Source organism: Lutjanus erythropterus, chromosome 8 (assembly GCF_056507025.1).
Source record: "Lutjanus erythropterus isolate fLutEry1 chromosome 8, fLutEry1.hap2, whole genome shotgun sequence".
Classification (NCBI taxonomy): Eukaryota; Metazoa; Chordata; class Actinopteri; order Lutjaniformes; family Lutjanidae; genus Lutjanus; species Lutjanus erythropterus.
Window position 1 is genome coordinate 3,455,651 of NC_139324.1, and position 26,694 is coordinate 3,482,344.

Consider the following 26,694-nt stretch of genomic DNA (forward strand, 5'->3'; position numbering starts at 1 on the left):
AACTAAGCTGAGACAAGCATTGTTGTACAAGGTTTTTTTTTGTTTGTTTGTTTTTTTATCGGGCTTACATAAGAAGGCATGACCTGAAATCCCCAGGGAAGGGCCAAAAGGGCGGGTGGATGTCTCCACCGCTGCTGCATGAAGGATTATGAGCCTTCATCTATCTGGGACATCTGATCTGTTTCCCTGAGTACAGTCTTTACAGCTGTGACTGCTACACTGTAAGACAGCAGATGGTTATGGCTCAATAGAACTGAATATCACTGAGCTGATGTATAGTATGCCAGATTTCCCCGAAAGATGAAGATACAATCTGTCATATTTTGATATTATGAGGAACTGCTACTATGTGTGCGCTTTTACTATCCGTTTTTGGTATGACTTTATTTTACACTTTATTTTATACACTACTAAGATGTAACAAACTGTACTTTGTATGAAAATAGAATAAACTTGAAATAATATGGCCTTTATTCGATAGTATCAGACCTTTCATTTTCCCTTATTAAACTTAATTAGAGGGTAGATTTAAATGTATTATTTCCTCATTTGACTTTTTTAGCAGTTAATTTGGGACACATTACAACACAACTGTACTGCAAACTAAAGAGTATTATTTCTCACAGTAAGAGTCTTATTAGACTTCATTAGAGTGTAATTTGGGGCATATTACAACGGAATTGTACTGTAAACCAAAGTGTATTGTTTTCTACTGTTAGACCCTTATTAGATAGTAATTACAACAGAACTGTACTGTAAACTAAAGTGTATTATTCTCCACTGTTAGACATTTATCAGAGGGTAATTAGATCATAACTGTACTGTAAACTAAAATATTTTATTTCCCACAGTTGGACCCTTATCAGACTTTCTTAGAAGGTAATTTGGGACGTCTTACAACAAAACTGTACTGTAAACTAAAGTGTATTGTTTTCCACCGTTAGACACCTTTTAGACTTTACTAGAGGGTAATTAAGGACACAATACAACTTCACTGTACTGTAAACTGAAAACATATTGTATATAAGCTACTTCCAAATTTAAAAACAACAAATAAATGCCATAATTATAGAGGTAGGGGGATATGTCTATGGGTAACTTCACAGACTTATTGTAATACTGTAGGCAGATGAAGTGATTTGATCATTGAAGTAGGTGTCAGGCTTGGGACAAGCCAAAGAAGGTGTGTCTCAAGTAGCAGGTATGTGATTTCTAATAATGTCTAATAAGGGTCTAATAAAGGGTCTTATACTGTCTAATAAAGAACATATTATTTTTAGTTTTGTCTAATTTATACAAAGTACAGCTTGTTACATCTTATTAGTGTACTATAACAAAGTGTAACACAATTTTTTTCTTAAGTTACATATGAAGGTTCATGCCATTGAAAATCCCTCTGCAAAATTGCCCCTTCACACACAACAAAACCACTTCCTTCCTGAAGTGCCCACCTGATTCCCCTATTCCCTCTCTTAATCCCAGTCAAATCCTCCAATCACAGAAAAAAAAAACTCTGTCTCTATCCCAGTATCTGTCTGTACCCTCCCTTTCCGCGTGGCCCCCCGATCTGGCGCAATCTTCCTCCCCTCCCGCGCCACTTTCCGTCTCAGCCCGGTCCCATTATTTTCAGGATGACAAAAAAAATATATGACAATAAAATCCCTGATGCCGGCGAGAGCGAGGGCTGGCCCAGAGGTGACCCCGCTATTCTCATCAGCCTCCGTCCCACTTTTCAGTCGCCTCCACTGATAGCTCTGACACACGGCGGCTGACACTCGCTGCTCATGCTCTCTTCTCACACCAGATACCGTCTGAACCTCACCACCACCCAGCTCATCTCATTCAGAGCCCCTGCTGCACACACACACACACACACACACACACACACACACACACACACGCACACGCACTCTGGCAAAGGAAATTTTAATAATAATTTCAGAGTGGTATGATTGGATACATTCCCGCCGAGATACGGAGGAAAAGCAGAAGCAGCAGAGGTGAGGGATGGAAAGAGGAGAGGGGGAGTGTGTGAGCGTGTGTGGATGAAGGGATCTAACGACTTTGCTTCTATCTCATTTGCAGATCCTATCCCTCTCAGTCTACATTACGACGTTATCCCCGTGCCAAAATAAAGGCTTATCGGCCAAGCCTTTCTCATGTACGCCGCCTGAACGTATGCTCTGTGAGAGCGTGAGACCGATCTGTTTTAACGGCGGAATATCTTGATGTGCACTAAACCTCATCCTTCTCACGTGCTGTGTTCTGTACTCTGTGATGGAATGGAGCTGTTTGTGTACACAACATGTTTACCAGAGCATGTCCCAAACCTTTTATTTTTATTCCACGATCACCAGCCTCAAGCCTGAATAAAAATGTAACAGTGCCAGTACAATTTGGTTTATTCTTATTCAAACTGACTTATGTACCTAAATATTATATTTTTAAGCACAGGAATGTCTACTGTAACCTTGGTTATTTGTACCATGTACAAAGCTGCTGGATCTGAAATGTCACTGTTTTAACCTTTTCATGTATGAATTGTAATCACCTCAGTCAGCTTTTCTTTTTTCCTAAGAGTTTTTATTACTCCTGAGGCACGAAAAACCAGAGAACAAATCCAGTTAATAAAATGATTCATTTTGTGGAAAATATAAGCTAATGTGCCCACATTAAGTAAGTTAATGATTAATATAATAATACATTGTGATTGTATTAATTATTAATTGTTTAAAAATGTTATCAGATTAAAAATGTATTGAATCAATATTTTTTTTAAATTGATAGTCTAAAAATGGCAATAATTATGCCTCATTTAACATTGTTTTGTCTGGCTAAGCCATTTGTTAAATAAGGACTTTCATAACAACAAGAAATGTGAAAAAACAAAAAAAGAAAATGAGAAAAACAAGAAGAAAAAAATAGAAAAACAAGAAAAACAAGAAAAAATCAAAATGAGAAAACGAGTATCTCATTTATTATTAATGATTAATCGATTGTTAGCGTGTTCAACGTTTAAGGAAAATGCACAATAAGTTATCATGGGCCTGCTCAGCAGAGGTATGACCAGCAAGCCACAGATGCACAAAATAAACCCTATAACTCCCAAACATACACAGCAAATCAACTTTGGTTCATGCTAGCCAGGGTTGCCAGCTCTGTGTGGCAAAACCAGCCCCAACGCCCAATAAAACCGGCGCCGGCAGGCCGAGAGCACAGGCACATTGTATTTGTGTATTTATGTGGTCATGTGTGTGCCTTGTGCCAGGTCTGTGTGTATGTTCTGACCTGGGGTCAGTTTGTTGTACAAATAAATTATTTCATTTCAAATAAGGATGTGTATTTATAGATATTATTAATGCAATTTGCATGTAACATAGATCCACCCAAATCAGCGGACAAAATTTTTTAAAAGGAGCCCAATTCCGCAGAAAAAACAGACCTGGCAACCCTGATGCCAGCTGTAGGTCGGCAGCTTCATTGGAGTATATGATCTAAAATATTGCACTGAATACTTGATGCTGCAGAAACTGTTGAAACAAGTCAAACGTTGCTGTTTTGATTCTCCTAACCTCTGCAATAAAACCAGTGGAGCTTTCCTTTAATGTTGAGGAATGTCAACCTCAGTAAGGTTCAGACTTTTCAACAAGCCTGGAAGCCTATCTGCCCCTTCGGCTTTCACCTGCCTATTAGGGTGGAACATATTGGCTAGATAGGTTCTGTGTGTGTGTGTGTGTGTGTGTGTGAGTAAGACATGCAGCATAGAATGACCAAATAGGACACACACACACGGGTGCGGGTGGGCTGGCTGTGGCGAGCCTTATCGCTATGCCACAAAGTGGGAAGATTAGATTACTCACTTCCCTAAACCTCTAACTTGGTTACCATAGCAATAGCAGTGTGACTGGGGCAGCAGCTCGTCATTGTGGAGGCTGCTGAAGCGGGAATGGACGGATGAAACAATCACCAGGGGAACCGTAGGTCAGCCAGCTCCGTATTTTACCTCAATAGCTCACCATCCTGTTCTTTTCTATTCTCTTCCGACTTCCACTTGTTTCCAAAGTCAGAGCGGGCAAATGAGGTCGTCTTATGGTCATCTCCCTCAGCGCCCGGTCCCTCCACACTGAGACTGAGACAGGGACAGCCTCACGCAGATTATTCATCATTATCGTTAATGTCAGAGTATTAGGCTTTTGATTGAATATGTTGCTCAACAATATTTGCAGAGTCAATAAAATAATAGTGTGCAGCTCTACCTCATATAATCATTTTTGTGCGTTGCTGCATACCGACCAAGGGAGATCAATTGAAATTGAATTCATAATTGCACCATAGTGAAACCTTGCGCTTAATTCAAATTAATGAAGTGCTTGCAAATCCATAGTGTTGTGGGTCTGATCATTAGATTAATTACCCCAATCACACTATTGTATTTCAATTACGCCAAGTGCAGTGTTTATCTTTTCATTAGTCAACACTCAGAAAAGTAAATGTAAAACAAAGAATGGAGACAGGCTTGTGCACATGAATATACAAAATGCAGATCTGATATCGTTATCTATCTGGAAAATGATGGAATTCTTCATCGTGCTGAAGGGCTGGTGCTCGAAAAAGTCTGAGCCTAATCAAAGCTCAGCAAATAATTAGAGAGACACAAAGGAAATCAGGTGGCTGAAAACACTGAGAGAGGCACTTAGAAGAATGGCCCATAAATACTGGTATTTATACTGCAGACAGTCCCGATGCTCTCTGCCTGCCGCTAAGGACTCATAATGGAGTCGTTTTTTACCATTCAAACAGAAAAATGGCTCTGTTAAGTTACGGGACACTGTTTTGACCTTGACAAAGCACTTAATTTAGATAAGAGTTACCCTTCGAAAACTGCAGCTAAATTAGGTCACTTTAATGCCGGCAGCCCACAGAGCATGACAGAGTTTAAATCTTTGACTTTGGGGCTTGAGGAAGGAGTGTCCTGCTGGCTCCTGACTGGTCTTCTCGCTGCTTCTGTTCGGGACTAATTTAGGTCCACTAGAGGGTTTTTTCAAAAAGTAGATATTTAATATTGAATTGAAAAAGCCACAGAGACAGCACCGACCTAAAGTGCAGTTTGGGATTTTAAAATGATGGTGAATAAGTAAAGTTAGTGGTTGGCAAACTAACATTTTTACAGGGTGGATTCTCTTTAGAGATTTAGTGGTCAACTCCAAGTGTTGTTTTTCTAGTCATGCTAGCTGTGTAGCTCAAGGGTAATGTTGGTCAGACCACTGTTTGGGTCTGGACTAAACAACAATTAATGGATTGCTATCACGCTTTGTACAGGCATTTATTGTTCCCTAAGGATGAATCCTAAAGGTCAACTTTTCTGTGAGATATACAACCATACAAATTATAAGTACACAGTCAAATTCATTATCTGCGTTTAACCCATCCTGGTGTGTGCAGTGCCACACAGAAAGGCTATGTCCAAACCGGGATTCGAACCCATGACTTTGCTGTGATGCCAAAGTGCTGCACTACTGTGCTGCCCGAATCCGTCATAATCACTTTGATGATCCCCTTATTCTTCCTGTAGCACCACCATGCACAATATTTAATGTTTGTTGGTTCAGCTTTCCTGAAAACAAGAAAAGTTTGAGATTGAGGTTTTCTAAAAAAATGATAAATTACCAACCATTATATTATAGCGCTTCTTAAGCTGCAATGAATGTTTATGAAAGAATAAGAATTAAATTATCTCCAGTGTCACCTTAGTGATGGTATGTATGGCTCTTTGAATGTAGCCAGATCTTATGATTGCATTACTTTCCATGAACTGTTAAAAAGAGCAGCTCATCTTTCTTTTTCTTTCAGGGGGTTATCAGGTTTATCAGGTTTATCTGCTAAATAAGCATTATGATAATGATGGATCTGATTCAAACTTTCCGCCAACATAACTTCATTCTGCAGGGGTGGAATGGGTTTAAATTACTCATAATGCCACCATCAACCAACACAATGTTCAGTCACCGCAGGGACACAGTGCACGTGGTTGGCGGAGATGTGGCTCGAAAAAATGAGAACAGCTCTCAGACAGGAGCTGAATCTTATTGTTTGAGTTGACTCGTTCGCAAACGTCACACCACTACTGCATCTTTTGCTGAAAACACTGAAGACATGACTGCTCTGAACCAACGCAATCTCACTTCCAACTCAAACACAGCAGCTTGTTCAGTGGGTTTTGCACGTGCATTGCTCTGCAGTTAAGTTAGAATTAATAATATTATTAATAAATGAATATTGAATTGAATAAATATGCAACTTTCAAATAATGACACAAAAACTCCTTGGTTAGGTTTCATGGTTTGGTTTAAATAAGTAAATTAGTTATGCAAATTCACATACATTGACGTAAGCTGGTCTCACACTACAGGAGAGCACATTTACCAATCGGATGAGCAATCTGAACCAGACCTCGTCAGGGTTGAAGTTTGGCCCAGATTATCTGGTAATGTGAGTTTACAGATCCAATCTTAACCCCCCCAATGCAATGTGTGTGATGCAACCAGATTTCAGTTAGGATTTTAAAACAGCTGCAGTGTGAGCCCAGCTTTAGACAACTTACGTAACTGAAATAACTTAAGAAGGCGAAGCAACGCTAACTTTTGGTTTCCCACGATACATGAATCCTTGTCTCCTGGGTGAAAGTCCCGTGTTTATCTGTCCATCCCACCTCTTCCATATGTGGACTTCCTCACTCTTTATACTACATCACCTGACTTCGATGGCACATTAAGACATAATACTAGACCAGCGCCTCCAGAAATGACACCAGAGGGGGTACCTACACTGTCAGAGTTTGAAGCACAGGGGCCCTGACCGAGCTGGTGGGTTTCGTGACACTTTGGGAGTGAGAACAGGTTGTCTGGACATGTGTAGGCTGTTTTCTTTGTATCATGACTGTGGGCTGCCTTCATGTGGTACTGGTACCGGTCCAGGTGGTGTTTGATACCCGTCAGCAAAGATATTATCACTGTGTTAGATTCTAGAACTGATAACATTTTTTGTCCTGTCAGACAAGAACATGCATCTACCCACTCTTCCCCGTTGCCAACTCCTGCCAGTGGGAGCCATGAGTTAAAACCTGACTGGTCTTCCCAACCACACGCCCTCTGCTAATGACTGTTCCACGGAAATTTCTCAGAAAGTGGTGAGTTTTTCCTTTCAGAAAATGTGTGGTATAAAGCAGCATCTGCCTCTTTCTCTCTCTGCCTCCCCTCCTGCAGCCGTCCACAGTTCAGACACATTCTAAGATTGCTCCCTCTTGTCCCAAATCTATGGCCAATACATCAGTTGTTGAGCCATTCATTTGTAGATTAGTGCCAGGCAAGGTGAGGTATGGCAGAATTTTTTTTCTGCAGTGGTTACAAAATGTTAAGAAATATACATATTACCAGTTAGAGTTAAATAAAGCTCCATGTGCTCTATGGGGAAAATATTACACCAAACTCCCTTTAAGAAATATGATATATTAACAATTCTTTACAGGTCCAGAAAAACACACAACTCTAGAAGCACAAGATGAAAGGCATCATATGTTAGCATTCCTCTTGTCAATTCGGCTTCATTATAATCCATAAAGACAAACTCTATTTCAGTCCAAACTTTACATTTTGCTTTTTGTCGCTTTAACTCATTACCAGTCTCCGTTGGGAGAAGACAGTGGGAATGAAAGTCACACTGTTTCTTTCTGAATTGTATTGATGCTGAATTGACAAAAAAACTTTTGACATATGATAGTGATGACAGTAGCCAACCCTGACTTTCACTGTGGCTTAGATGCAATATAAGGCTTCAGATGGATGTTATCATTTATCCCTTGCACAAAGCAGTTTATGAATAATGAGTTAATTAATTCTTGGTGACCTTTTTCAAAATAAAAAATTGGCTGAATTTAACTGAATCTTGTTTGCCTCGGCAGAAAATATTTCTTTTGGGGGAAATCAACAGCTACAAGGACATTTTACTTGGAAAGTTTAGCAAAGAGTGTAACAATGCAAAAAATAAAATAAAATAAAAAATAAAAATCAGATTATGGGAAAAAAAAAATGCAGTGACAGTAAACAGTATTCATATCCCACTAATGAGAGGACCATCAGATATATTCAAAAGAAATCATAGCTTTTTCCATACTGATGTTAGCAAACCACAAATTATGAGCCATGTTACCTCTGTTTTTTGTTGGGTTGCTACTGGTAAGTTGGTGTTACCATGGTAACGTGGGTCTTAAGCCTTAGTCTGGGAGTAAGGTGTCTAATTAATTTGGCTAACAGTCAGTCTTTATTTTTGTGAAATGGTCTAACTTGCAATGACTAATCTATAGTTTAACATTACAGACAAGTCTAAAATAGAAAGATCTAGCTTTGTGAAACTGGCCCCAGCACACTAGCATGGCTAAAAATAAAGACTGGATTGCTTACATTTTTCCAAATCTTGGAACTTTTTTTTTTTTTTACAGAATACAATTTCTTTTTAATCTTGATTTTCTTTACAAAGAGCAGTACAGCTTCACATCACATGGTCATAGACTCTTTCTGTAATCCAATATTAAAAATACACTTGTTGAGGCCCTTTAAGGCTGTGGTAGTCCTTTGTCCCTCCGTGATCATGTGAGCGCAATTCAATTTCTCCACTGTACAATTCAATTTGGACAAATGTCTGATTCTGACTAAGGGGGCCATGTGACCAGAATCATGTCTTCGGGGCATCTCACTGCACAGTCGACTTGTGCTCTCGCTTATCAGATAAAAAAAAAAAAAAAGAATACACAAAAGAGAGGACACTAAATGTACGCATGCATCGTGGGCTGGCCACACACACACAGCCAAAGAAACTGGCAACTACCCAGCTGAGCATAGTTTTATGTGTGTGGATTTATCATTGGCCATTAAAATACATTTGATTTTTACCAGGATGGCCCTCCACTGCTGGTTTCCTCAATAGGAGTCTGACATGCCTTTTACAACCACTTTCTTTAACCTTCTCCCCTGCTCATAAAACACCAGCAGCCCTCCTCTTCCTCTGCCGGCTCCCTTCCTCCTTGCCTCCTGTCTCTCCTACTGTATCTCTCCATCTATTCCGACCTCTGCTATGATTCTATCTTTATTGGGTGTGTTTGTGTTCCTCCTCCTCCTGTCCTTGCCCTCTTCTTTCGCCTCTCGCTCCTCTACTGCGCAAATACCCTCTCTGCCCCCGAGCTATTTTTTCTTAATTGTCTCTTTTCCTCCTGAATGATCGATTCGTCACATTTATCTGACAGCTTGAGAATCAGGACAGTTCTCAAGCTTCTACTTTAAAGTGCCCAGGGGTCTCCAAAGGTGAGCATCCATAAGGAGCTTTCATGGGGTTATTCAGAGTAAAACATTTCACTTGTTTTTAGAGGACAACGGCCTATTTCAATGTGCATAATGACACTAAACTCTTCAACCTTTTCTCTGCCTGATGCGATGTTCGTTAACATTTGCAGCTTACGCTAGCGCACAAAACACACTGTTAGTTCACTCCTTACACGTTTGCTCTCTTAATTATTGCATTTGAAAAGGTCTGATTGAAGGAGAGGTTAGCAAAACGACAAACAAATGCAGGTATGTTATGTAAGGTATAATGTACAGTGAGTAGGTCATTATTGGGAAATTAGTGCTTTATTTCACAATAATGACCTGCTCACTGTACATTATCCCACTTATGACATGATAACCTACTGGAAAAATCAACAGTTTGACACAAAATATTTAATTTTAAAATGATCTTCTGTGTTATAAAATCATTTTATTGCCTCTCCAGAGTCTGTGATCAGAACTGCATCCATAGCAATGGCTTCAGACCTTAGAATGCTGTGACTGACCAATCAGAATCGGGTATTTAACAAAGCCATATAATAAGCAAGAGGTAATGTACAGTGAGCAGGTCGTTAATGTGAAATAAATCCAGACGGGGTGATGCAGAACCCCAATGTGAAGCCAAAAAATATATATATACATAATATATGTTTGGCACACATTTATGTGATACTAAATATTACTTTCAAAATGATTTTCTGGCCTTATTTCACAATAATAACCTGCTCACTGTACATTATCCTGCTTGTTACAGGGTTATGCACCAAAAAATTCATAATGACACAAATTAATTAAATAATTTAAGAATGGTTTTATTGCTCCTCCAGTCTATGATCAGAACTGTGTCCATAGTGACACTCTGTTCCTCATAACAATGGTCTGTTGTACAAAAATAACAGACCTTAGAATGCTGGAATTGGCAGAATCGAGTATTTAACAAAGCCATGTAAGAATCAGACTGGCACATACGCAGACTTTGCTAAAATGCCATGGTCCCACCCCCTTTTGGGGGATAGAAAACCAAAAGTTTGTATGAATTAATGTCAAGATAACCAAACCTTGATTTTACAGATATGTCTAATGATTATTTTGTGACCATTTTTGAACATGAGCATTCATGATACCTTAATAAATTAAGGTTGCTCAGTCAGCTGTCATGTCCCTTCAGTCTTCCCCCTTCTAACTCATCAGTGAGCCAAAGATGGACAAAAATTGCTGATATTGAACTGAATCGAAGTGTCATCTGTAAATCGCAAAACCTGTTAAAAGACAAGTGTTAATGTAAAGCTGAGATTTAGTCAGAAACGACAGATGCTTCTAGGCTGTAACGTTATGACAGACCACCAGCAGCCTCACACTGAAGCTAACGTTAGCTCTCCGTCAGTAGTAACTGTTACCAGCATGTTTAGCTATTTAACACAAAGACAGGGAATATTCATGTATCTAATGTGCCTCAAATCTCAGTGTGAAAGCCACAATTATTAAAACATGTGTTTCTAGTTTCTAGTTATTAATTATTAAAAACATACATTTTGTGCTTTTGGGATCATTTCCTTTCCAGGGAGGATGTGGAACCAGACAGCATGATGATTTGTAGGTTTATTTGTTTTATAACCTGATACACAGCAGCTTTTCTGCATTTTCCTGTCCATTATATGAAACCGTGATCTTCCTTCCTTCCTCCTCCTTAGCATCTGGAGCTTGATGACTTATTGCCAGTCTGATGTATACACAGGTATTTACTGTGGTAATAATTTAGTTATGAGATGCTGCAATATGATATTTTATTTATCTTTTTGCACATTTTTTCCATTTCTTACTCTTTTTGTTCTCGACTTTTCCCTGAGAAAGCAGAGACCGTTTACAGAGAGCCTGTTAATGCTTTGTTTCTCTGCAGTTGCAAGGAAATTAGGGCCGCAGCAATGAAAACTGACCTCCCACTACCATCGGGGGGCCGGCAGCGGGAGGTCAGTTCTCACATGATTCGGCTTAAATCCATCTGAATAAAAACCATAATAGCTGGAGCATTCAGACATTTTGCAGCAGAAAGGTAAGTCTTCTGTCTTTCATGTCATCACATTGCATGCTTGTGATGACATCACAACGTTACATGCAATACAAAATGTGCTGATAATGTGCAGGGGCGGTATGAAGTGGTTCATGTCGGAACTCCCTAAATCTGGGACAGGGTCGGTCTGTGTAATCCCAAGATTAAACCTACAAGAGACCTCGCACCCAGATACAACTTCAGACAGAGATGATCTTTTATTTCCCTGCAGACTGTCAAGTGTCAAATCGGTCATCATAACTTTATACTTGAAATATGTACAACTAAGTAGTGCTGAAATATATTAACATTTAGTTGCATTGCATGTCCAACCACAAAGATCCACTCAGATGGGGGGGTCTGTAAGTTAGTTCCAGCCCAAACAAGCTTACAAGAGAGACTGTCAACTTCCATGTACACAGGTGTGTGACCAAATATACAGTTTATAGAAAAACATGAGTAGTATAGTCAGTATTCATTTAATGAATTGATCTCATCTTGTATGTGTGTACAGGATGAGCCATCAGAGCCCATCTGGGTGAAGTTTTTAGGGAGTTCCAGGTCATATCAGAAAAAGAATGAGAGAAGTAGAGGAGTAGGACTGAGTCAGTAGTTTTAAGATTAGGTTGTATATCTTTTACGGGTATGAAGCATTTGAAATAATCTAGGAAATGACAATATGATTGATGAATCACAATAAGAAAAATACCAATGCAGGCACTGGGGAAATATTTCTATTACAGATGAAATGAAACTATTGAAACACCTTTGCACTGTGATCAAAAAAAAAGGAAAGAAAAAAGGAGCAGATCTCAAAAACTAAAACATGAGCATAGTTCAAATAACTTAAAGAGTGGTGATACATTTTTTCCCTATGTTTCTACATTTAGAATTTTTTGGATCAATGTGTTTTGTGTTAAAATTTGATGAAAAAAAATCCAGATGTTAGGGATATGAAGTACATGATCCTGTATGACCCGTTCCTGCACACATGTGAGCGGGCCACCATATAGAATAGGTACCTATGGCAACACCACTTGGACAAACCACATAGTTGCATAGCTGTTATTAACCAAAAAACCAGCCGCCCGATCAGGTCTGGACATTATTCATCTTGTACCATTGTTGTTCCTGAATAGTTTTGTTTGTGTCTCTTGAGAAACACTGTGGACGACATCGCCAAATGATTTAAGTTGGTTGGCAATATTGCTCATTTACTTTTTTAAGTTGTAGGCCTATTCATTTATTTTTCTCTTAATCTCTGTGTTATGCATCCTTTACGTCGCACAATTTTATTTGTTATTTTTGCGATTAGTTTGTTACTTCTTCTCCAATACTACCCGTACTTATTTGTATTGTAATGTACTGTGTTGTAGGCTATTGTGTTAATAAAGTTTTTGAAAAGACTTCCTGGTACAGGACGGATGGGTCAGCTAGCTCATAGGCTAGTAACACAAACTACGAGGTTTGTCCAAGTGGTGTTGCCAAGGTAGCAATCCAAGATGGCGCCCTGCTTGCACATGTGCAGGAACGGATCGTGCAGGTGGAGCGGATCACGTTCTGACATCTGTTTAAAGGGCTGAAAAACACTTCAGTGAGGTTTGAGCCACTAAACAACACAGCACAGAGTTTCATCCAGCTTATGTTGCATTCTTTGATGGAATATAAAAAACATTAACTATGCTAATGCTAATGTCAGTTTTTATAACCCACATGTGAATACACAATGCAAGTTCAGGTTATGCTTCATACCCTCCTGCCTCGCAAATTATAAGGTTCAGGGTAAAGCTCAGCAAATGCTCTGAATACTGTGCTCAAGAAGACATATGTAAATGTATATTTCATTTTGTTTCTCCTCCCTCATGCTTCTTATCGCCCTCTTTCTCTCCATCTCTGAATCACTCGCCTTCTGTTTCCTCAGTTCTCTTATCTATTTTGTGACTTTCCTCAGGCTATTTCTTTGTCTCCCCTCCCTCCTTTTCTCTCTCTCCCCCTCTCTCTGGTTGACCTAGCACCAGTTTCATTTCCGCTCGTTCATCCGTCTGTCTGCCGTCTTTTTTTGGGGACTTAATCTCTTTTCCAATCTCTCTCTCATATATGCTCTGTGGAGCTCCATGCATGGGAGTTAATGAAGGAGCTGCATGGGTAAACACACAGGAGGACAGATAGGGACGGACCAGAGTAAATATATGCATGCGTACAACCATGCGCTAGACAGATGAGCTCGACTGCTGACTGAAGACTCCCTGCGCCGACATTAACACTGAAGTGTTGTTAGTCAATTAAGCAACAAATGAGAGTCTTAGTTGAATGACATTATAAATCAGTTGGAGCTTTAACATGATTAGTAACTCACACAAAAGTTATTCATAAAAAGTCTCTTGCAGCCTTAAGCTCTTCTCCATCTTCTTACAATAAACTTCATACCCCTCATCACACCCTTCCAGTTTGTTTATTCTTGAGAACTGGGACAAAACCATATTTTGATTTTTTATTTTTTTATTCTTCAATTATGCTGGAAAATAGATTTTAAAAGATCATCGGCTATTAAACAGGCCAAACTTCTAGTGAGTACATCATTCATTAAATCAGGTCTTATGGAATTGACAAAATCTTGTATTCTTTCATTTTGCAGCATATTTGTAGTGTGTAGCCAATTTATTTTTTTAAAGTTGCACAGAGAGTCAAAATACACATTTTTAAACAATAATTCTTCTTTGACTTTGATTTAGAAAGGTGACAGAGTTGAAATGTAATGGTTGAGACACATCTTATGGTAATATTATTTCATGAATTGGTTAAAAAACATAAAGTTTACCAGTCCTTGAGCAGTATTCCTGCCTTTTTTAAAACCAGGAAGTGAGACAGGGGTCCTTAGGGTATAGTTAAGCCTTTTTATGCCTGATTAAATCATGTTTTTGTAAAAATTCTGAGTTGATAGACATCTTATTGTTTTAAACTAAAAAAAAAAGATGATTATAATAATACATTCTTACACCTATGTTATCAGTCGTTTTAGTAGTTTTAGATTTTGAAGCTTTTAACACTTTTTTTAATTTGAAGTTGTGAATTCTTGTCTGGGACAATTATGTGTTCTGGCACACAGTAAGTTTAGAAATGTAAAAAATTAAAGCAAACCAAAACATTTCATAAATTGCACATATCTAATATGGATAAAACCTTAAAAAAATATTTTTTGCACTTAATCATTGGAATTAGAATGGTGATATTAATAATAAAATAGTCTTAAAAAATATCTATTTTTAAAATTCACCAATATAAAATGGTCTGCAAGATGTAATAAATTGTGTCTGATACTTTTTTGGCAAAGTACGTTCAAATCAAATATCCTACTAAAATGGCTTACATATAGCTCTACGGGGGTTAAAGTTCTTTTGGTTGGACACTTGTCTCAGTTCTCAAGAATGAGTGCTGAATTACTGTACCGTCTTTCATTCAGCAGTGTGAGAAAGAGAACATAATATACACACAGTTTAAAATAGAAAGTTTCAGAGTACAAGGTTCTGGTGATGCCTGCAGTTTGCACCGTCTTTCCAAGTCCATTTCTGATGGCATATCTTGCATGACAATTATAAAGGCAGTGAACATGTTCTGAAGAAGTGGATTTGTATTTTGGGCCTCCCAGTTGTACAACAACTAAAGATCCTTAGTAAAATGAATCATCTTGAGATTAGGAATCCCATAGGACTGCGCCAATAATGTTGCATGTTTTGGTGAAAAACATCAACCACAACTGAGGACCGAGGACACAAAAGTTGTGCAATTCCTGAAAATTTTTCAACACCATATTTTCAGTTTTTCAAATGCACTCCTGCCTTTCGGCCATAAATTCCAGGATGCTATTAAAATTATCTTGCAGAGACACGAAAATAGCTTGAGATAGCAAATCAATCATAAGCCTTTGTTTTTATTATTATAATTTTCTGCCACAGTCACATTATCATTCACTACAGCTACGTGCAATCATTTCAAATGATGCAATCAAGGCCACTTTGACATGTTCTTTTTTTATCTTTGTAAACACTCCCTGCTCGCTGGTGAATTATTCTGCACACGTAGAAGTCAATTGAACAAAAATAATAAAGGCAATGAATGTGTGTTGATATACAAATAGCAAGAGAAACAATGCTGTCGCTGAACCGTAGCCTGTATAACACGTTAATGTAGTCTCCATGACGACACCCATACATTGTTGAAGAGCTAGTGTGAAGCTTTCAGTGTTCAGTGTCCAAAAATGGGCAGAGAGGAGCAGTGGTTACCTAATAGCTAGCCATCTGTGAAGGCACCCACTTGTCACTGAAAGCAGCAACACTCTTAATTAAACAAAACTTTAAGCCTTAATTTAATTTAAATTGATTGATAATTTGCCCACAGCCGTAAATGGGAAAATTAGCTATAGAGAGCAAAACAATTTCTTTGCTAACAGGCTGTAAACAAGATTATTTCTGCTGTAATGTTGGGTGTTTTCATGTGGGGGTCTATGAAGATTGACTGACTTTTGGAGCCAGCCTCATGTGGCCATTCGAGGACGTTTTTGGCAACCAAACTGCGACTGTTCCACATTGCTAACCATGGGTTAAGGTCGCATGACTTACAAAACATAAAATGTAGTATGACTGTTACTCTCCAATGGTCATACATGCACGTTGGGGATCCATTAGACCTGTTCTGGCAGGGTGGGGTGGGCATGTTGTAAGTCAAACATTCACTCTCTTTTAGCTCTGATTTTGGTCTCCACCAACTCTGTGTGTGTTTGTAGTTTGATGCTGAGCAGGTAGTGTACAGTAGGTCTTAGTGAGTTTTTTGTTGAAAACAGTTGCCTGTTGTGGGACAAACAGACATTGGGAACTGCAGAGTTGGCTGATAATTCTATGTGGATTCGTCACTATGAGTGGTCCTTTTCACATGCAACGAGTCAAGTAATTCAGTTGTAGTAGCAGCTTTAAATTAAAGGAGAAATCTGTAATATATTCACTGTAATAAATTATAAAATGACCAAGATGTGTCATCAGAGATCAGAGATCACATTGAAATACTCACTTCTCTGGCAACAATGCTGCAGCCACGATGACCTCCCTTAACATTTCTATTGCGGGCCTTAGTAACTGTTTTCGTTTGCTCATTTGACGTTAAGTAGAGTATAAATTAATGCTGAATGTTCGCTGAATGAACCAGTGTCTGTAAGTTGTAAGAAATCCTTAATAGTCTTTTATAAGGCGTAGATGTTTATAACGGTTAAATTGAGCAAAATGTTGATGGGGTTTGGCAGTCAGTGAGACAGACACTGAACTCAAACTCCAGAGTGTGTATTTTCGGAGCAGTGGGTTTTTTTCAGGATAACAGGATTAACTTTGCACCTACAGACAACTGACAGTCATAAACATCTGATCAACTCACACTGGAGGACTCCTCCTTTCTTTTTATTGTCAATTAAGTATGTTGTGCACATCTTGCACTCCTGCAGTGTTTCTATAGCCTGCATCAGCTTCCCCATGTCTGGGGAGGAGGGGTTGGGGGGGAAACAACTCAATTCAACCATAGATCATCTATTAAATAGGGAGAAAACCTAATTAATATACAATCTATGGCTCCAACTCGCTATTTGGACTCATTTTTGCAATTGCTTCTTTAAACAACGAAATGTATACATGCAGTTAAATTAAAAAGTACAGCAACCTCTCATTAAGAGGTATGAGGATAAAATCATGTAAATTATTCTAACCTTCAGATTAAGTTCATAGTTTGTTTTCAATGATAATTAGAACTTTAAGCACATTCAAGTAAAGGTTGTTTGCTCAGCATATGCAGAACTCATTGTCAACAGCCATGAATTCTTTACAGGAACTGAACCGGCGCCAGCTTACAGTTCACACATCTGTATATATGCGGCTGGGTCGGAAACATAGTTTCAGTGGAGAAAGAAAATAAGTGCAGAGAAACACATTAAAAGGCAGCGCATGTGGAGTTTGAGCAGAAGAGGAGGAGGAGGAGGAGGTGAGTAATCTTACCGTCGTCTCCTGATCCTGAGCCGGCATCTGCGAAGGAGAACAAACAGTTATTAACCAGAGGCTCACACCGCCACAGACATTAGCTGGATAAGCGTGTGTGTCTGCATATGCAAGTGTGTGTGACTATGTGCTTGTGAGTGTTTGCGTGTGAAGGGTAAGACACTCTGCGAGCTTGTGGGTGTGTTTGACCGCGACGAGATTTCTCTATAGATGTTGAAGGGAGTGATACTGAGAGTCAGAATTGAAAGAAGAAATACATGCAGGAAAACAGAGAGGAGATGATAGCGAGGATGCCCTGAGGCTTTGAGCATCGCGCATCTTTCCCATTCTGCAGCAGTGCATTGATGATAACACCTCCAACTGTGGACCTTTCCACGCTAGAGCTGCGGGAAGGCGCTCTGTTCCCAGTCGCTGATGTGTTTGTGCGTCAACCACTCCTTCTCCGTGGCTCTCCCCTCTGAATCTGTGTAAACCCCCCCCCCCCCCCCCCCCCCAAAAAAAAAAAACACATTGAGCCCACTGAATTGTTTAACAATATGGCTATGAAAGGGATAGTGATGAGCACTTAGAAGAACAGGCACCGTGTAACTTGAGCTGCGGCGTAAAGCGATGGGCTAAAATGCCCAGGGCCAGAGAGCAGACGGGGGGCCTCGGAAGACTGCAGGGGGATAATAGCTCAGCTCCATATGAATGCCCACGTGAGACGGCTTTATAGGAAGAGGTGCACACACCATCGCAGTCCTAAAACACATGGAGTCTGAGCAGCAAGCTGTTCTGATACTTTAATGGCATGAGCTTTGGTTCAATAAAATGCATTTCTGACAGGGTGAAACCATGAGGTCAGTGCAGCAGACGGCCTGTTGTACCAGGGGACGGTGACTCTCAAAGCAAACCTGACTATAATTACTGAGATGGGACTGCCTCCAAAACAGAAGTATAATTATTTTATTGGTAAATATGAAATTGTATTTTTTGGAAAATTATGTTTTTCATTTGTTTTACAGATTAAAGAAAATGAAATGCTTCTTGAATAATTCAGTCCCTTTAGTAACACAGTTGTGGTTAACGGTTTTATTTTTTTAAAAAAGTTGGTGGAATAAATGCTTCTGAAAGAACAACTTGAATGTTAGAGTGTTAACTGGTTTGGAAATCTGGAGTGGCCTGGGATCAGTATTTCAAAACCTTTAATCTAGATCAGAATTATCCGAGCTGGGTGATAGGACGAACATATCGCCAATTGATGATGGGCCAGATCCTTCTTTTTGGCCAACTGATATCCATCATTTTATTTTGCTAATGTAATGGTCTGCAGAGTGACAGCCTCTGTTTTTGCACCGCGCTCTCATCCAGCGGTGCAGGACACACCCACTCAGCCGGACCATGAGTGCTCTGAGCTGGGTGAGGAGTGAGAGGAAAACAGCCTGTAGAACCAGAGTGTTTGCACTCTTTTCACACAGTGAATTGAGAATTTAATTCAACCAAACCAGAGGTGGTGGTTGTTGGATGAGTGGACAGACTAACAAGGACAGTCTTGGTGAGTTTTACATGTTTTTCTGTCAGGCGCTAGTGAAAGCTCGAGCCAATGAGGCTCGTCTTAGTTTGGTAAAGAAATACAGTTCTATTTCTCTGTTTAAAAAGGAAAAAGGTGTGAGAATATTTAATTTTCTGACACTTTGGGAGTTTATTTTGGTTATTGAATGTAGTGAATTTACTGTTTGCACATGTCTCCCAGCTGAGACTCGAGAGGACAGGAGGAGGCGGGAGGGGGGACAAATGGTCACCAATGGATGAGTTGATGATGGCCAGTTGGAAAATTTTAATTTATTGGCCAACCCTAATCTGTAGGATTAGATTCCAAAATTGGGTATTTCAAAATCAGGAATATGTGATCCTGATCTTATAAATTTGGGATTTAATAACACAACCCTTCCAAGCACCCAGATAAAATTTTGAACTGGGATATTTCAAAACTGCAGACTGCAAAGGCTGCAACTGCAGATTAGTGTAGATCAGGATAATCCTGATCCAACTGGAAGGGTGGATTCAGCGTGGATTGCACGGCAGATATAGAGACACAGGACACGTTAAACATTTTATCTATTATTCACAAACTGATCATGCCAAAAAATATCTACTGTAAATTTAACAATTAACCAGCAAACCAATCATTTAGACCACACACACAAAAAAAATAAAATAAAATAAAATAAAAACTGAATTTCACATTTATTCTTCCAAGTGCAATCAAGCAAGACATTTAATAATAATCACTACTAATAATATTAAGAATACATTTATATAGCACTTTTAATTCTGGTGGTCTAGTGGTCATAATATATATATATTATAACCAGTGTGTGCTAATGCAGATAAGTGAATATAATTAATGATATGAAAACTGATTTGCACTTTATTTTCACCATTTCTAACATTTTTAAGTCTGTGGTAATGAAATGAAATAATTACAGTTATTTTGACCAACAGATGGAGGTCTATCAAATCTAGATCAAATCCTGATCTGGTTATGTCTGGATCAAACTGATTCTGCCTGAAAATTCTTTGAAAAACCAGCACAAAACCCACAAGATCAGTTCAGTTCAGCTTTATTGCTGAAACACATATAACCCGTGACAGAAATACATTCACAGAAAAGAAAAGGAAGGAAGCGTGGGGTCTGGATTAAAGAGCAGCGGACCTTGAGACGATCAACAACACACACAGCATCTTTCGACCACCCAGCCTGATCAGCTGCATCAAGCACCGCCGCGGGCAGTGTGACCACCACATGAGGAGAGGAGGAGGAGAAGAGCGGGGATAAGAGCCGTGCTAACCCAGCATGGACTTAAGGCTGATCCTGGCTAATGGCTAACAATCCACAGACCTCGTTGTAGGAACTGCTTTCTCTCTGCAGTAGAATCTACCAGAACTAATTTCTTTTCTACTAGAAAGAAAATAGTTCCTACATGAAACCGCTCACAACAAATTCTCTCATTATCTTCACTAGCCTGGGTAGTGATTTCTGGAAAGAGATGCTGGTTTAGAATTTTTCATATGTATTTTTTTTGTGTGTGTGTTTTGAGCAAAGCAAGCAGAGTGCCATTTAGTCTCATTATACTGGAAAGAAGGCAGACATGTCTATGATCGATATCTCCAAAACTCTGCAGCTCACACCAAAACTATCTGGATGGATAAACAGCACTACAAGCCGGGGGAAAAGGGGACGAGCTGCCTCTTTAAACAAGATGCAGTAGCCACTGTGATTCTCTGGAAATACATGGACTAAATGATGTGAAACACATGAATACACAGGAGTTGTGCAGCGGACTCACTGTTATTGTTATGATATTTGTTGGTACGGAGTTATTTACATGCTCTTTAATGCCTGTCTGGGTTGTGATAGTATTTATGACAGCTGCTTCAAATGATTTCAGACTTTTGTTGTTTTAGTCTGATGTTCTTTTAATGCGTCTATATGTTTCTGTGCTGAACCACAAATTGCCTCTCAGAGGACATTATAGTTTTTTCTACGTCTGAGTCTAATGTTTCCCAGATGTCGCTCATATTATCATCACTATCTTGTTGTGGCTTGTTTACATTCTCTCGGGCGCTAATTCAGAAAACGCACTACAGTATTATCTCCTGTGTGCACATGTATGTGTGTCTTGAGAATTGGGACTAAACTATGTTTTGAGGGATTTTTGATTGCTACTTAATTATGCTAGGAAATTTTATTTTAAAAGATCAAACTCTTGGCTGTTAAACTTTGTAACAACCTCCTAGTGAGTACAGTTCTTTAAATTAAATGTTATAATTATTATTAATATTAAAATTATTAGACCGTGTCACATGGAAAATCTGACGGAGCTTTCTTTGGTAGGACAGTTCTCCCAATTTTCAAAAATGAAAAAAAACTTAAACAGTGTAGCATGAAGGGACTACAACTGTGCAACTCTTCATTGTACAGGGATATAAAAATGACCTTGATACTTTGATGTAGAAGTGGAGGAATAAAAACTGCACTGTGGCAGACAGTAATGTGTCGCCACTTGTTTCCATCTCAACTTATACAGGGCCTGATCCGTCAGTGCCACTGACACTGTCCATGTGTCTTTTCAGTGTTCTCATGGCCAACATCAGTGCAACACAGCACAGTAGCAAATTTGTATCATGTTTTTCTTGTCCTTGTGCAGGGCAGAAAGCAACACAAACTACTTCTTTCTCACTAGTATCGTCAGTTCTGGTTTTCCACAAACAAAAACTACAATCAGAATACCATCAGGATGATAAAAGATGCTGTGAGCATGTAAAGATTTTGCACAAATAAATTTAAGGAGCTAAAATGTTTGGATTTAAAACATCAGTAAAATGTACAGTACCATAGCAGCAGTTTCATTTAGGAACTACTTTGTTTCTATTAGAAAGAAAATAGTTCTGGTAGATTCTACTGCAAAAAGAAAGTAGAGAAACTGCTGAGTTGTCCCTTTAAGTGCCCTGACTACTAACACTCGAATTCAAGATGGAGTCTCGATGCAGATGGTGTTGAGGAAGGTGGTGTGTTAATACTCCCCTCAGGGGTTGAATGCAGATTATTACAGTGCAGCTATCTACACTCAAAAAGGGGTTTGTGATTAGTGATTGGCTCCTGCGCAGACAGATGAGAGACTCTCCTCATCTGTTCTGGGGTTACTTTATTGGATCCAGTGAGGGAGTGAGGAGCTGAATATAAAGATTTTAAACTGATCTGAAACAAGAGGCTCGGCTGACAGTATGAGGAGGATAGCCAGAGTCAGACCAGAGCTGATTAGCATGACTAGCAGGCTAACAGTAGCATTCTACAGGTTGTAATGATGCACCTTTTTCTCAAGTACTATTACTGTCCTTATTCTTTATCCCAGGCCTCACTGCAGATATGCTGCACTGTCACATGCAGCTGTAACATGGGAAGTGGACTGTCTATTCTAAGAGGACGCTCCTTGTGTTTTACTCCAAGTTGCATCTTGCAGGTTATATAAATGATGGCAATGCCTCATCAAAGGCTTAAAAACAAAAAAAGAGAGAATTGAAGTCCTGCAGCTTCAGGTCGTGCAGAATAGAGCAGCACCACTAGCACTCAGCTGTTAACATCAACCTGATCATTAATTGCATGCTGATCTTACATGTCTGAAAGTCAGTTGCTTGGAAGGAAGAAGAATACCCATGCTAATGAAAATTAAAGTTGCCCTGAAGTAAAAATTAATGTTTATTTCTGTGGAAATGCTAAAAAAAACTATGACTCATCCCATACTCGAGGGTATTTACTAAAATTGTGTCCAATGAAATGCTTTTGCCTGATCTCGGGTCATGATTCAGTTGATGCATGAATTTTAGTAATTATTGATTAAAGTGTGCGTGACTTATGCAGCATATCTAAAATTCTAGGCATTTCACAATTCAGACATGAAAAAAGAAATCCCACATACGTCCTACAGAGCTGAAATTTCTTCAGGACATCAGCTGAACTGTGACAAAAGTTTGTCTCACTGCAATGTGTGGTTAATTCAGAACTCCTTCACTCTATATTTTTCATCTGTATCTTTAGTTTTAGTTTTAAAATGCGACAGACATTCTTTAGATGGTAGTTATCAAATATGTCAAATTGTGTTCAGACAAGTGAAACAGTGAGACGACAGTGATATTTAATATTGTGCTGTAATATATCTCATTTTAGAGCATATTTGACAAAAATCTTTGAGTATACACTCAAGAGAATCAGATTGATATGTGTTTTGTTTTCAGAATTGTTCTGCTAAAAGCGAAATTTGTGTGAATATTTAAAGTTTGTGACATCCCTCTCTGACTCTCTGCTTGTGAGCTTCTTCCGGGCTCAGCCGTCAGTGGGCGGAGTCAGAGAGGGCATCAGGAAACTGTCTGCACCCGGTTCAGTAAGGCCTCCGGATATAAGAGGCCGATATAACTCACAAAAATCAGTACGATGCACTGATCACCAGCAGAATATCTGATCATGCTTAAATGTTACAGATCATTAAATTATTCACCCTCATTGACTTCGACACAACTCTTTATTAACTGTCTGAAGAACTAAGTTAATGTTTAGTGTCAGCTGATCTGGTCTAGTGGTCCAAAAACACACCCTTAGGTGATATAGCTGAAAATCTATCATGATAGAGATAATTATTAATTATGAAAGTTGTGACTGGTGACATGTTGTGCACTGTGATAAAATGACTAAATATCACAATATTTTTGACCACATACCTTAATATTGGAACAACACTGTAGGGATGGCTATTGGTACGATGAGAGTTTTTGTGATGTTTTTGATAAATAATCATCATTAATGTGAATAAAATGACTAAGTGGGTAAAGGCAAATAGAAAAAGTTCATAAAATTACATCACCTTACTGTATGCAGCCTTTAAAACCCAGAAAAAGACAACACTTATACCATATCATGATATAACAATATGCAAAATGTATCGCGACACCTAGTCTCATATCACGATACAATATAATATTGATATATTACTCTGTTCTACCTTGAACCTCAAGGTCACAGGTTCAAATCCCCAAGTGGACAATGTGCTGGCAGCTTGAGGACTGGGATGTCCCACCACTACTCAGGCATGTATAATAAAACTGACCTCAAGGAAATGTTGTAACATTAAGTTTTAGCAACTATCTCAGAAAAACAGCTTGGCATAGAGCCAAAACTTTTCATAATTTTAATCTTTCGAGTCATCAACATCTGGTCTCCTGCTTGAAAAATGTCTTTTTCACAACCTGCTTGGACCCTGTTAAAACGGGTTTGCGGGTCTTGATGTTCATATGTTTGGTTTTGATGCACTTTAATTGCACTTGGTGTAATGGTGTATATTATTGATTTATTCACTGAATGTAAGTAAAGATTTGTTTATTATACATTTTATCTCAAATGGACCACAGGAAGAGTAGCTGTTGCCAAGGTAACAACTTACCCAAATGAACAACAATAAACAGTAATAACCCTACTCTGCCCTGCGGCGAATCAATTTAAGCGAGGAAGAAAATGCGTCTCATCCCTTCCTTCAGTGAAATAAAGCTGAAAATTTTCTTAGTAACAAGATGCAGAGTAAAAATAAAGAATGAAGGAGTAGGGCATAGATCTTTCACAACACAAACACTCTGATTTTTTGTTATGGTGTGCCACTGTCTTCGTGTATCCTCAGAATTACTCCATGCATAACTCACAATGAGCAAAAACACAAATCCATTCAAAAGGTATGATGTGATACAAATTCCTGACACTAGTCTAACACTATTTCATTGACTGATTGTTGGTAATGTGCAAAAATGTGTGGCAACAAACACAGTGAAGAACACTGCCAGCTAGCACCTATAATGCTGGGAAAAAATCTCCACGCACACCCTCTACAAAAACTGCCCTCCTCTGTCTAACCTCCTTTTAAATCTGCCGAATTTCAGTGACCTTGGAACACGAGGGACACTAAATGTGCAGTGTTTCATGAAAGGGCTTAGCTTGAAGGATCAGGCTGGAGTCAGAAGGGGTTCATGGGAGATCAATAAAAACCTTTAGTATCTGCACAAGGGCAAAGGTTTGAGGAGAGAAAGACTGGCATCAGAAAATAGAACAAAATGGCAAGGGAGATAGGCACAAGCTTACTTTTCTGCCCGCTTGTCTGCCAAATGAAGGGTCACAAAGAGGAGATGCTGCACAATTTTATTCTGCGAGAGGCAGACTGGAGAGTGAGAGAGAGCAGAGGAAGAGCGCCAAGAGAAAAAAAAAAACAAAAAAAAAACAAACATGGTTACCTCCGCTGACAATAGATGATTGAAGTGATTTTTTAGTTTTGGAGCGATTGATTAGAAGAGGAAAGAGGCAGAGAGGAGCCTTTCAGGGGAGCTGTTATTAACATTACTGTGCTGCCTTGTGCCAGAGGCTATACTTCGTTGCGCACACACTGTAAACACACACACACACACACACACACAGAGATAAAGACACACTACCTGCTTGAACATGAACACACTTTCCACTTTCTGCTGTAAATAAGTCTTCAAAGTTCAGCTTCAATAGATAATATGGATGCAGTCATGTTGACAAACACTCTGCATGGCTGCACAGTGGAAAAAAAATCCTTCTACATCCTTATATATCTTAACAGTCTATCTTTGCTGTGAACAATTGTGAATGATTTTCTGTGATACACACACAAAGACCACAAAGACCTCCATTCCCTCAAATGGCTAAATGCATACACAGGGCTGTGACGGTATGCTGCACCATTTCCCCGCGATTTGGCAGTTTTACCACCAAGAACGCCCCGCCCCCTAGTATTTTTTTTTTTTTTTGTAAGATAGTGTCGTAAGAGCAGTGTAGCTCTTTTAAGGACAGGGGCAGTGTGTAATGTGTGTAGCTGAGCAAGTGACACAGAGCAAGCAGCAGATTAACACTCTGTTCCAGACAACTCAGAGCTCTGAAATTTCCAACCTCTCGCTCGAAAAAGTACAATGGAGCGCCACTCAAACTCGGAGTTCCTAACACTGTAAAAAGTTCAGGAAACTCAAAGCTTTAAGGCAATTTACAGCAATAGATTTTAGAGTTTTGAGCCCAACTCAAAACTAAAAGTTTTACCAACAATTAGTCTTTTGTTGAGATAACTCACTTTTCTTCATTGCATTAAGTTGAATCTTTGAGATTTAGAAACCCGACAAAATTGTATCTCAAACATTTTTTTTCACAGCTCAACAATTTTTTTTGAAATACTTTTTTTTTGAGTTTGTAAAACTCAAAGATTTAAGATTTTCTAATGAGGAAAAATAGATTATCTCAACTTTTGTTTTTAATTTATTTCAAAACTTCAGAGTTTGAGTTGAGCTCAAATTTAAAAAATCTTTTGCGGTGAGTTGTCCTGAATTTATTTATTTTTTTTGAGTTGTCTCAACTTGTTTTTTCTACAGTTGTAAACTGTAATCCATTGACTCTGACTTCATGAAGAAGCAGTTGTGTGATGTCACACAACAATGGCAACATCCATGGAAGCGTACAACGTAATTTGTAAACTATCAACTAAAAGGCAATGCAAAGTATATTTGCCTGTATTTAATTAAAACAATACATTTCAGTAAACCATGTTCTGCATGTAAATTGAATCAATATGTCACCAGTGTTATTAGGTAACTGGTAAACAGTCTGTGAAAGCCATCTTCTCTGCACAAAAGTTAGTTGGGAAATTATTATATATAA

At 38.9% G+C, this 26,694-nt stretch overlaps 1 protein-coding gene across 3 annotated transcripts in view; it reads right to left on the reverse strand.

Annotated features, from left to right (window-relative positions):
• Positions 1 to 26,694, reverse strand: part of tmeff2a (transmembrane protein with EGF-like and two follistatin-like domains 2a) — a 210,073-nt gene that overhangs the window by 80,609 nt on the left and 102,770 nt on the right. For all 3 annotated transcript variants that reach the window (XM_084724265.1, XM_084724264.1, XM_084724262.1), the window contains exon 4: positions 17,451 to 17,477. In XM_084724265.1, the coding sequence (XP_084580391.1) occupies positions 17,451 to 17,477 (27 nt within the window). The remainder of the gene's footprint in view (positions 1 to 17,450; positions 17,478 to 26,694) is intronic.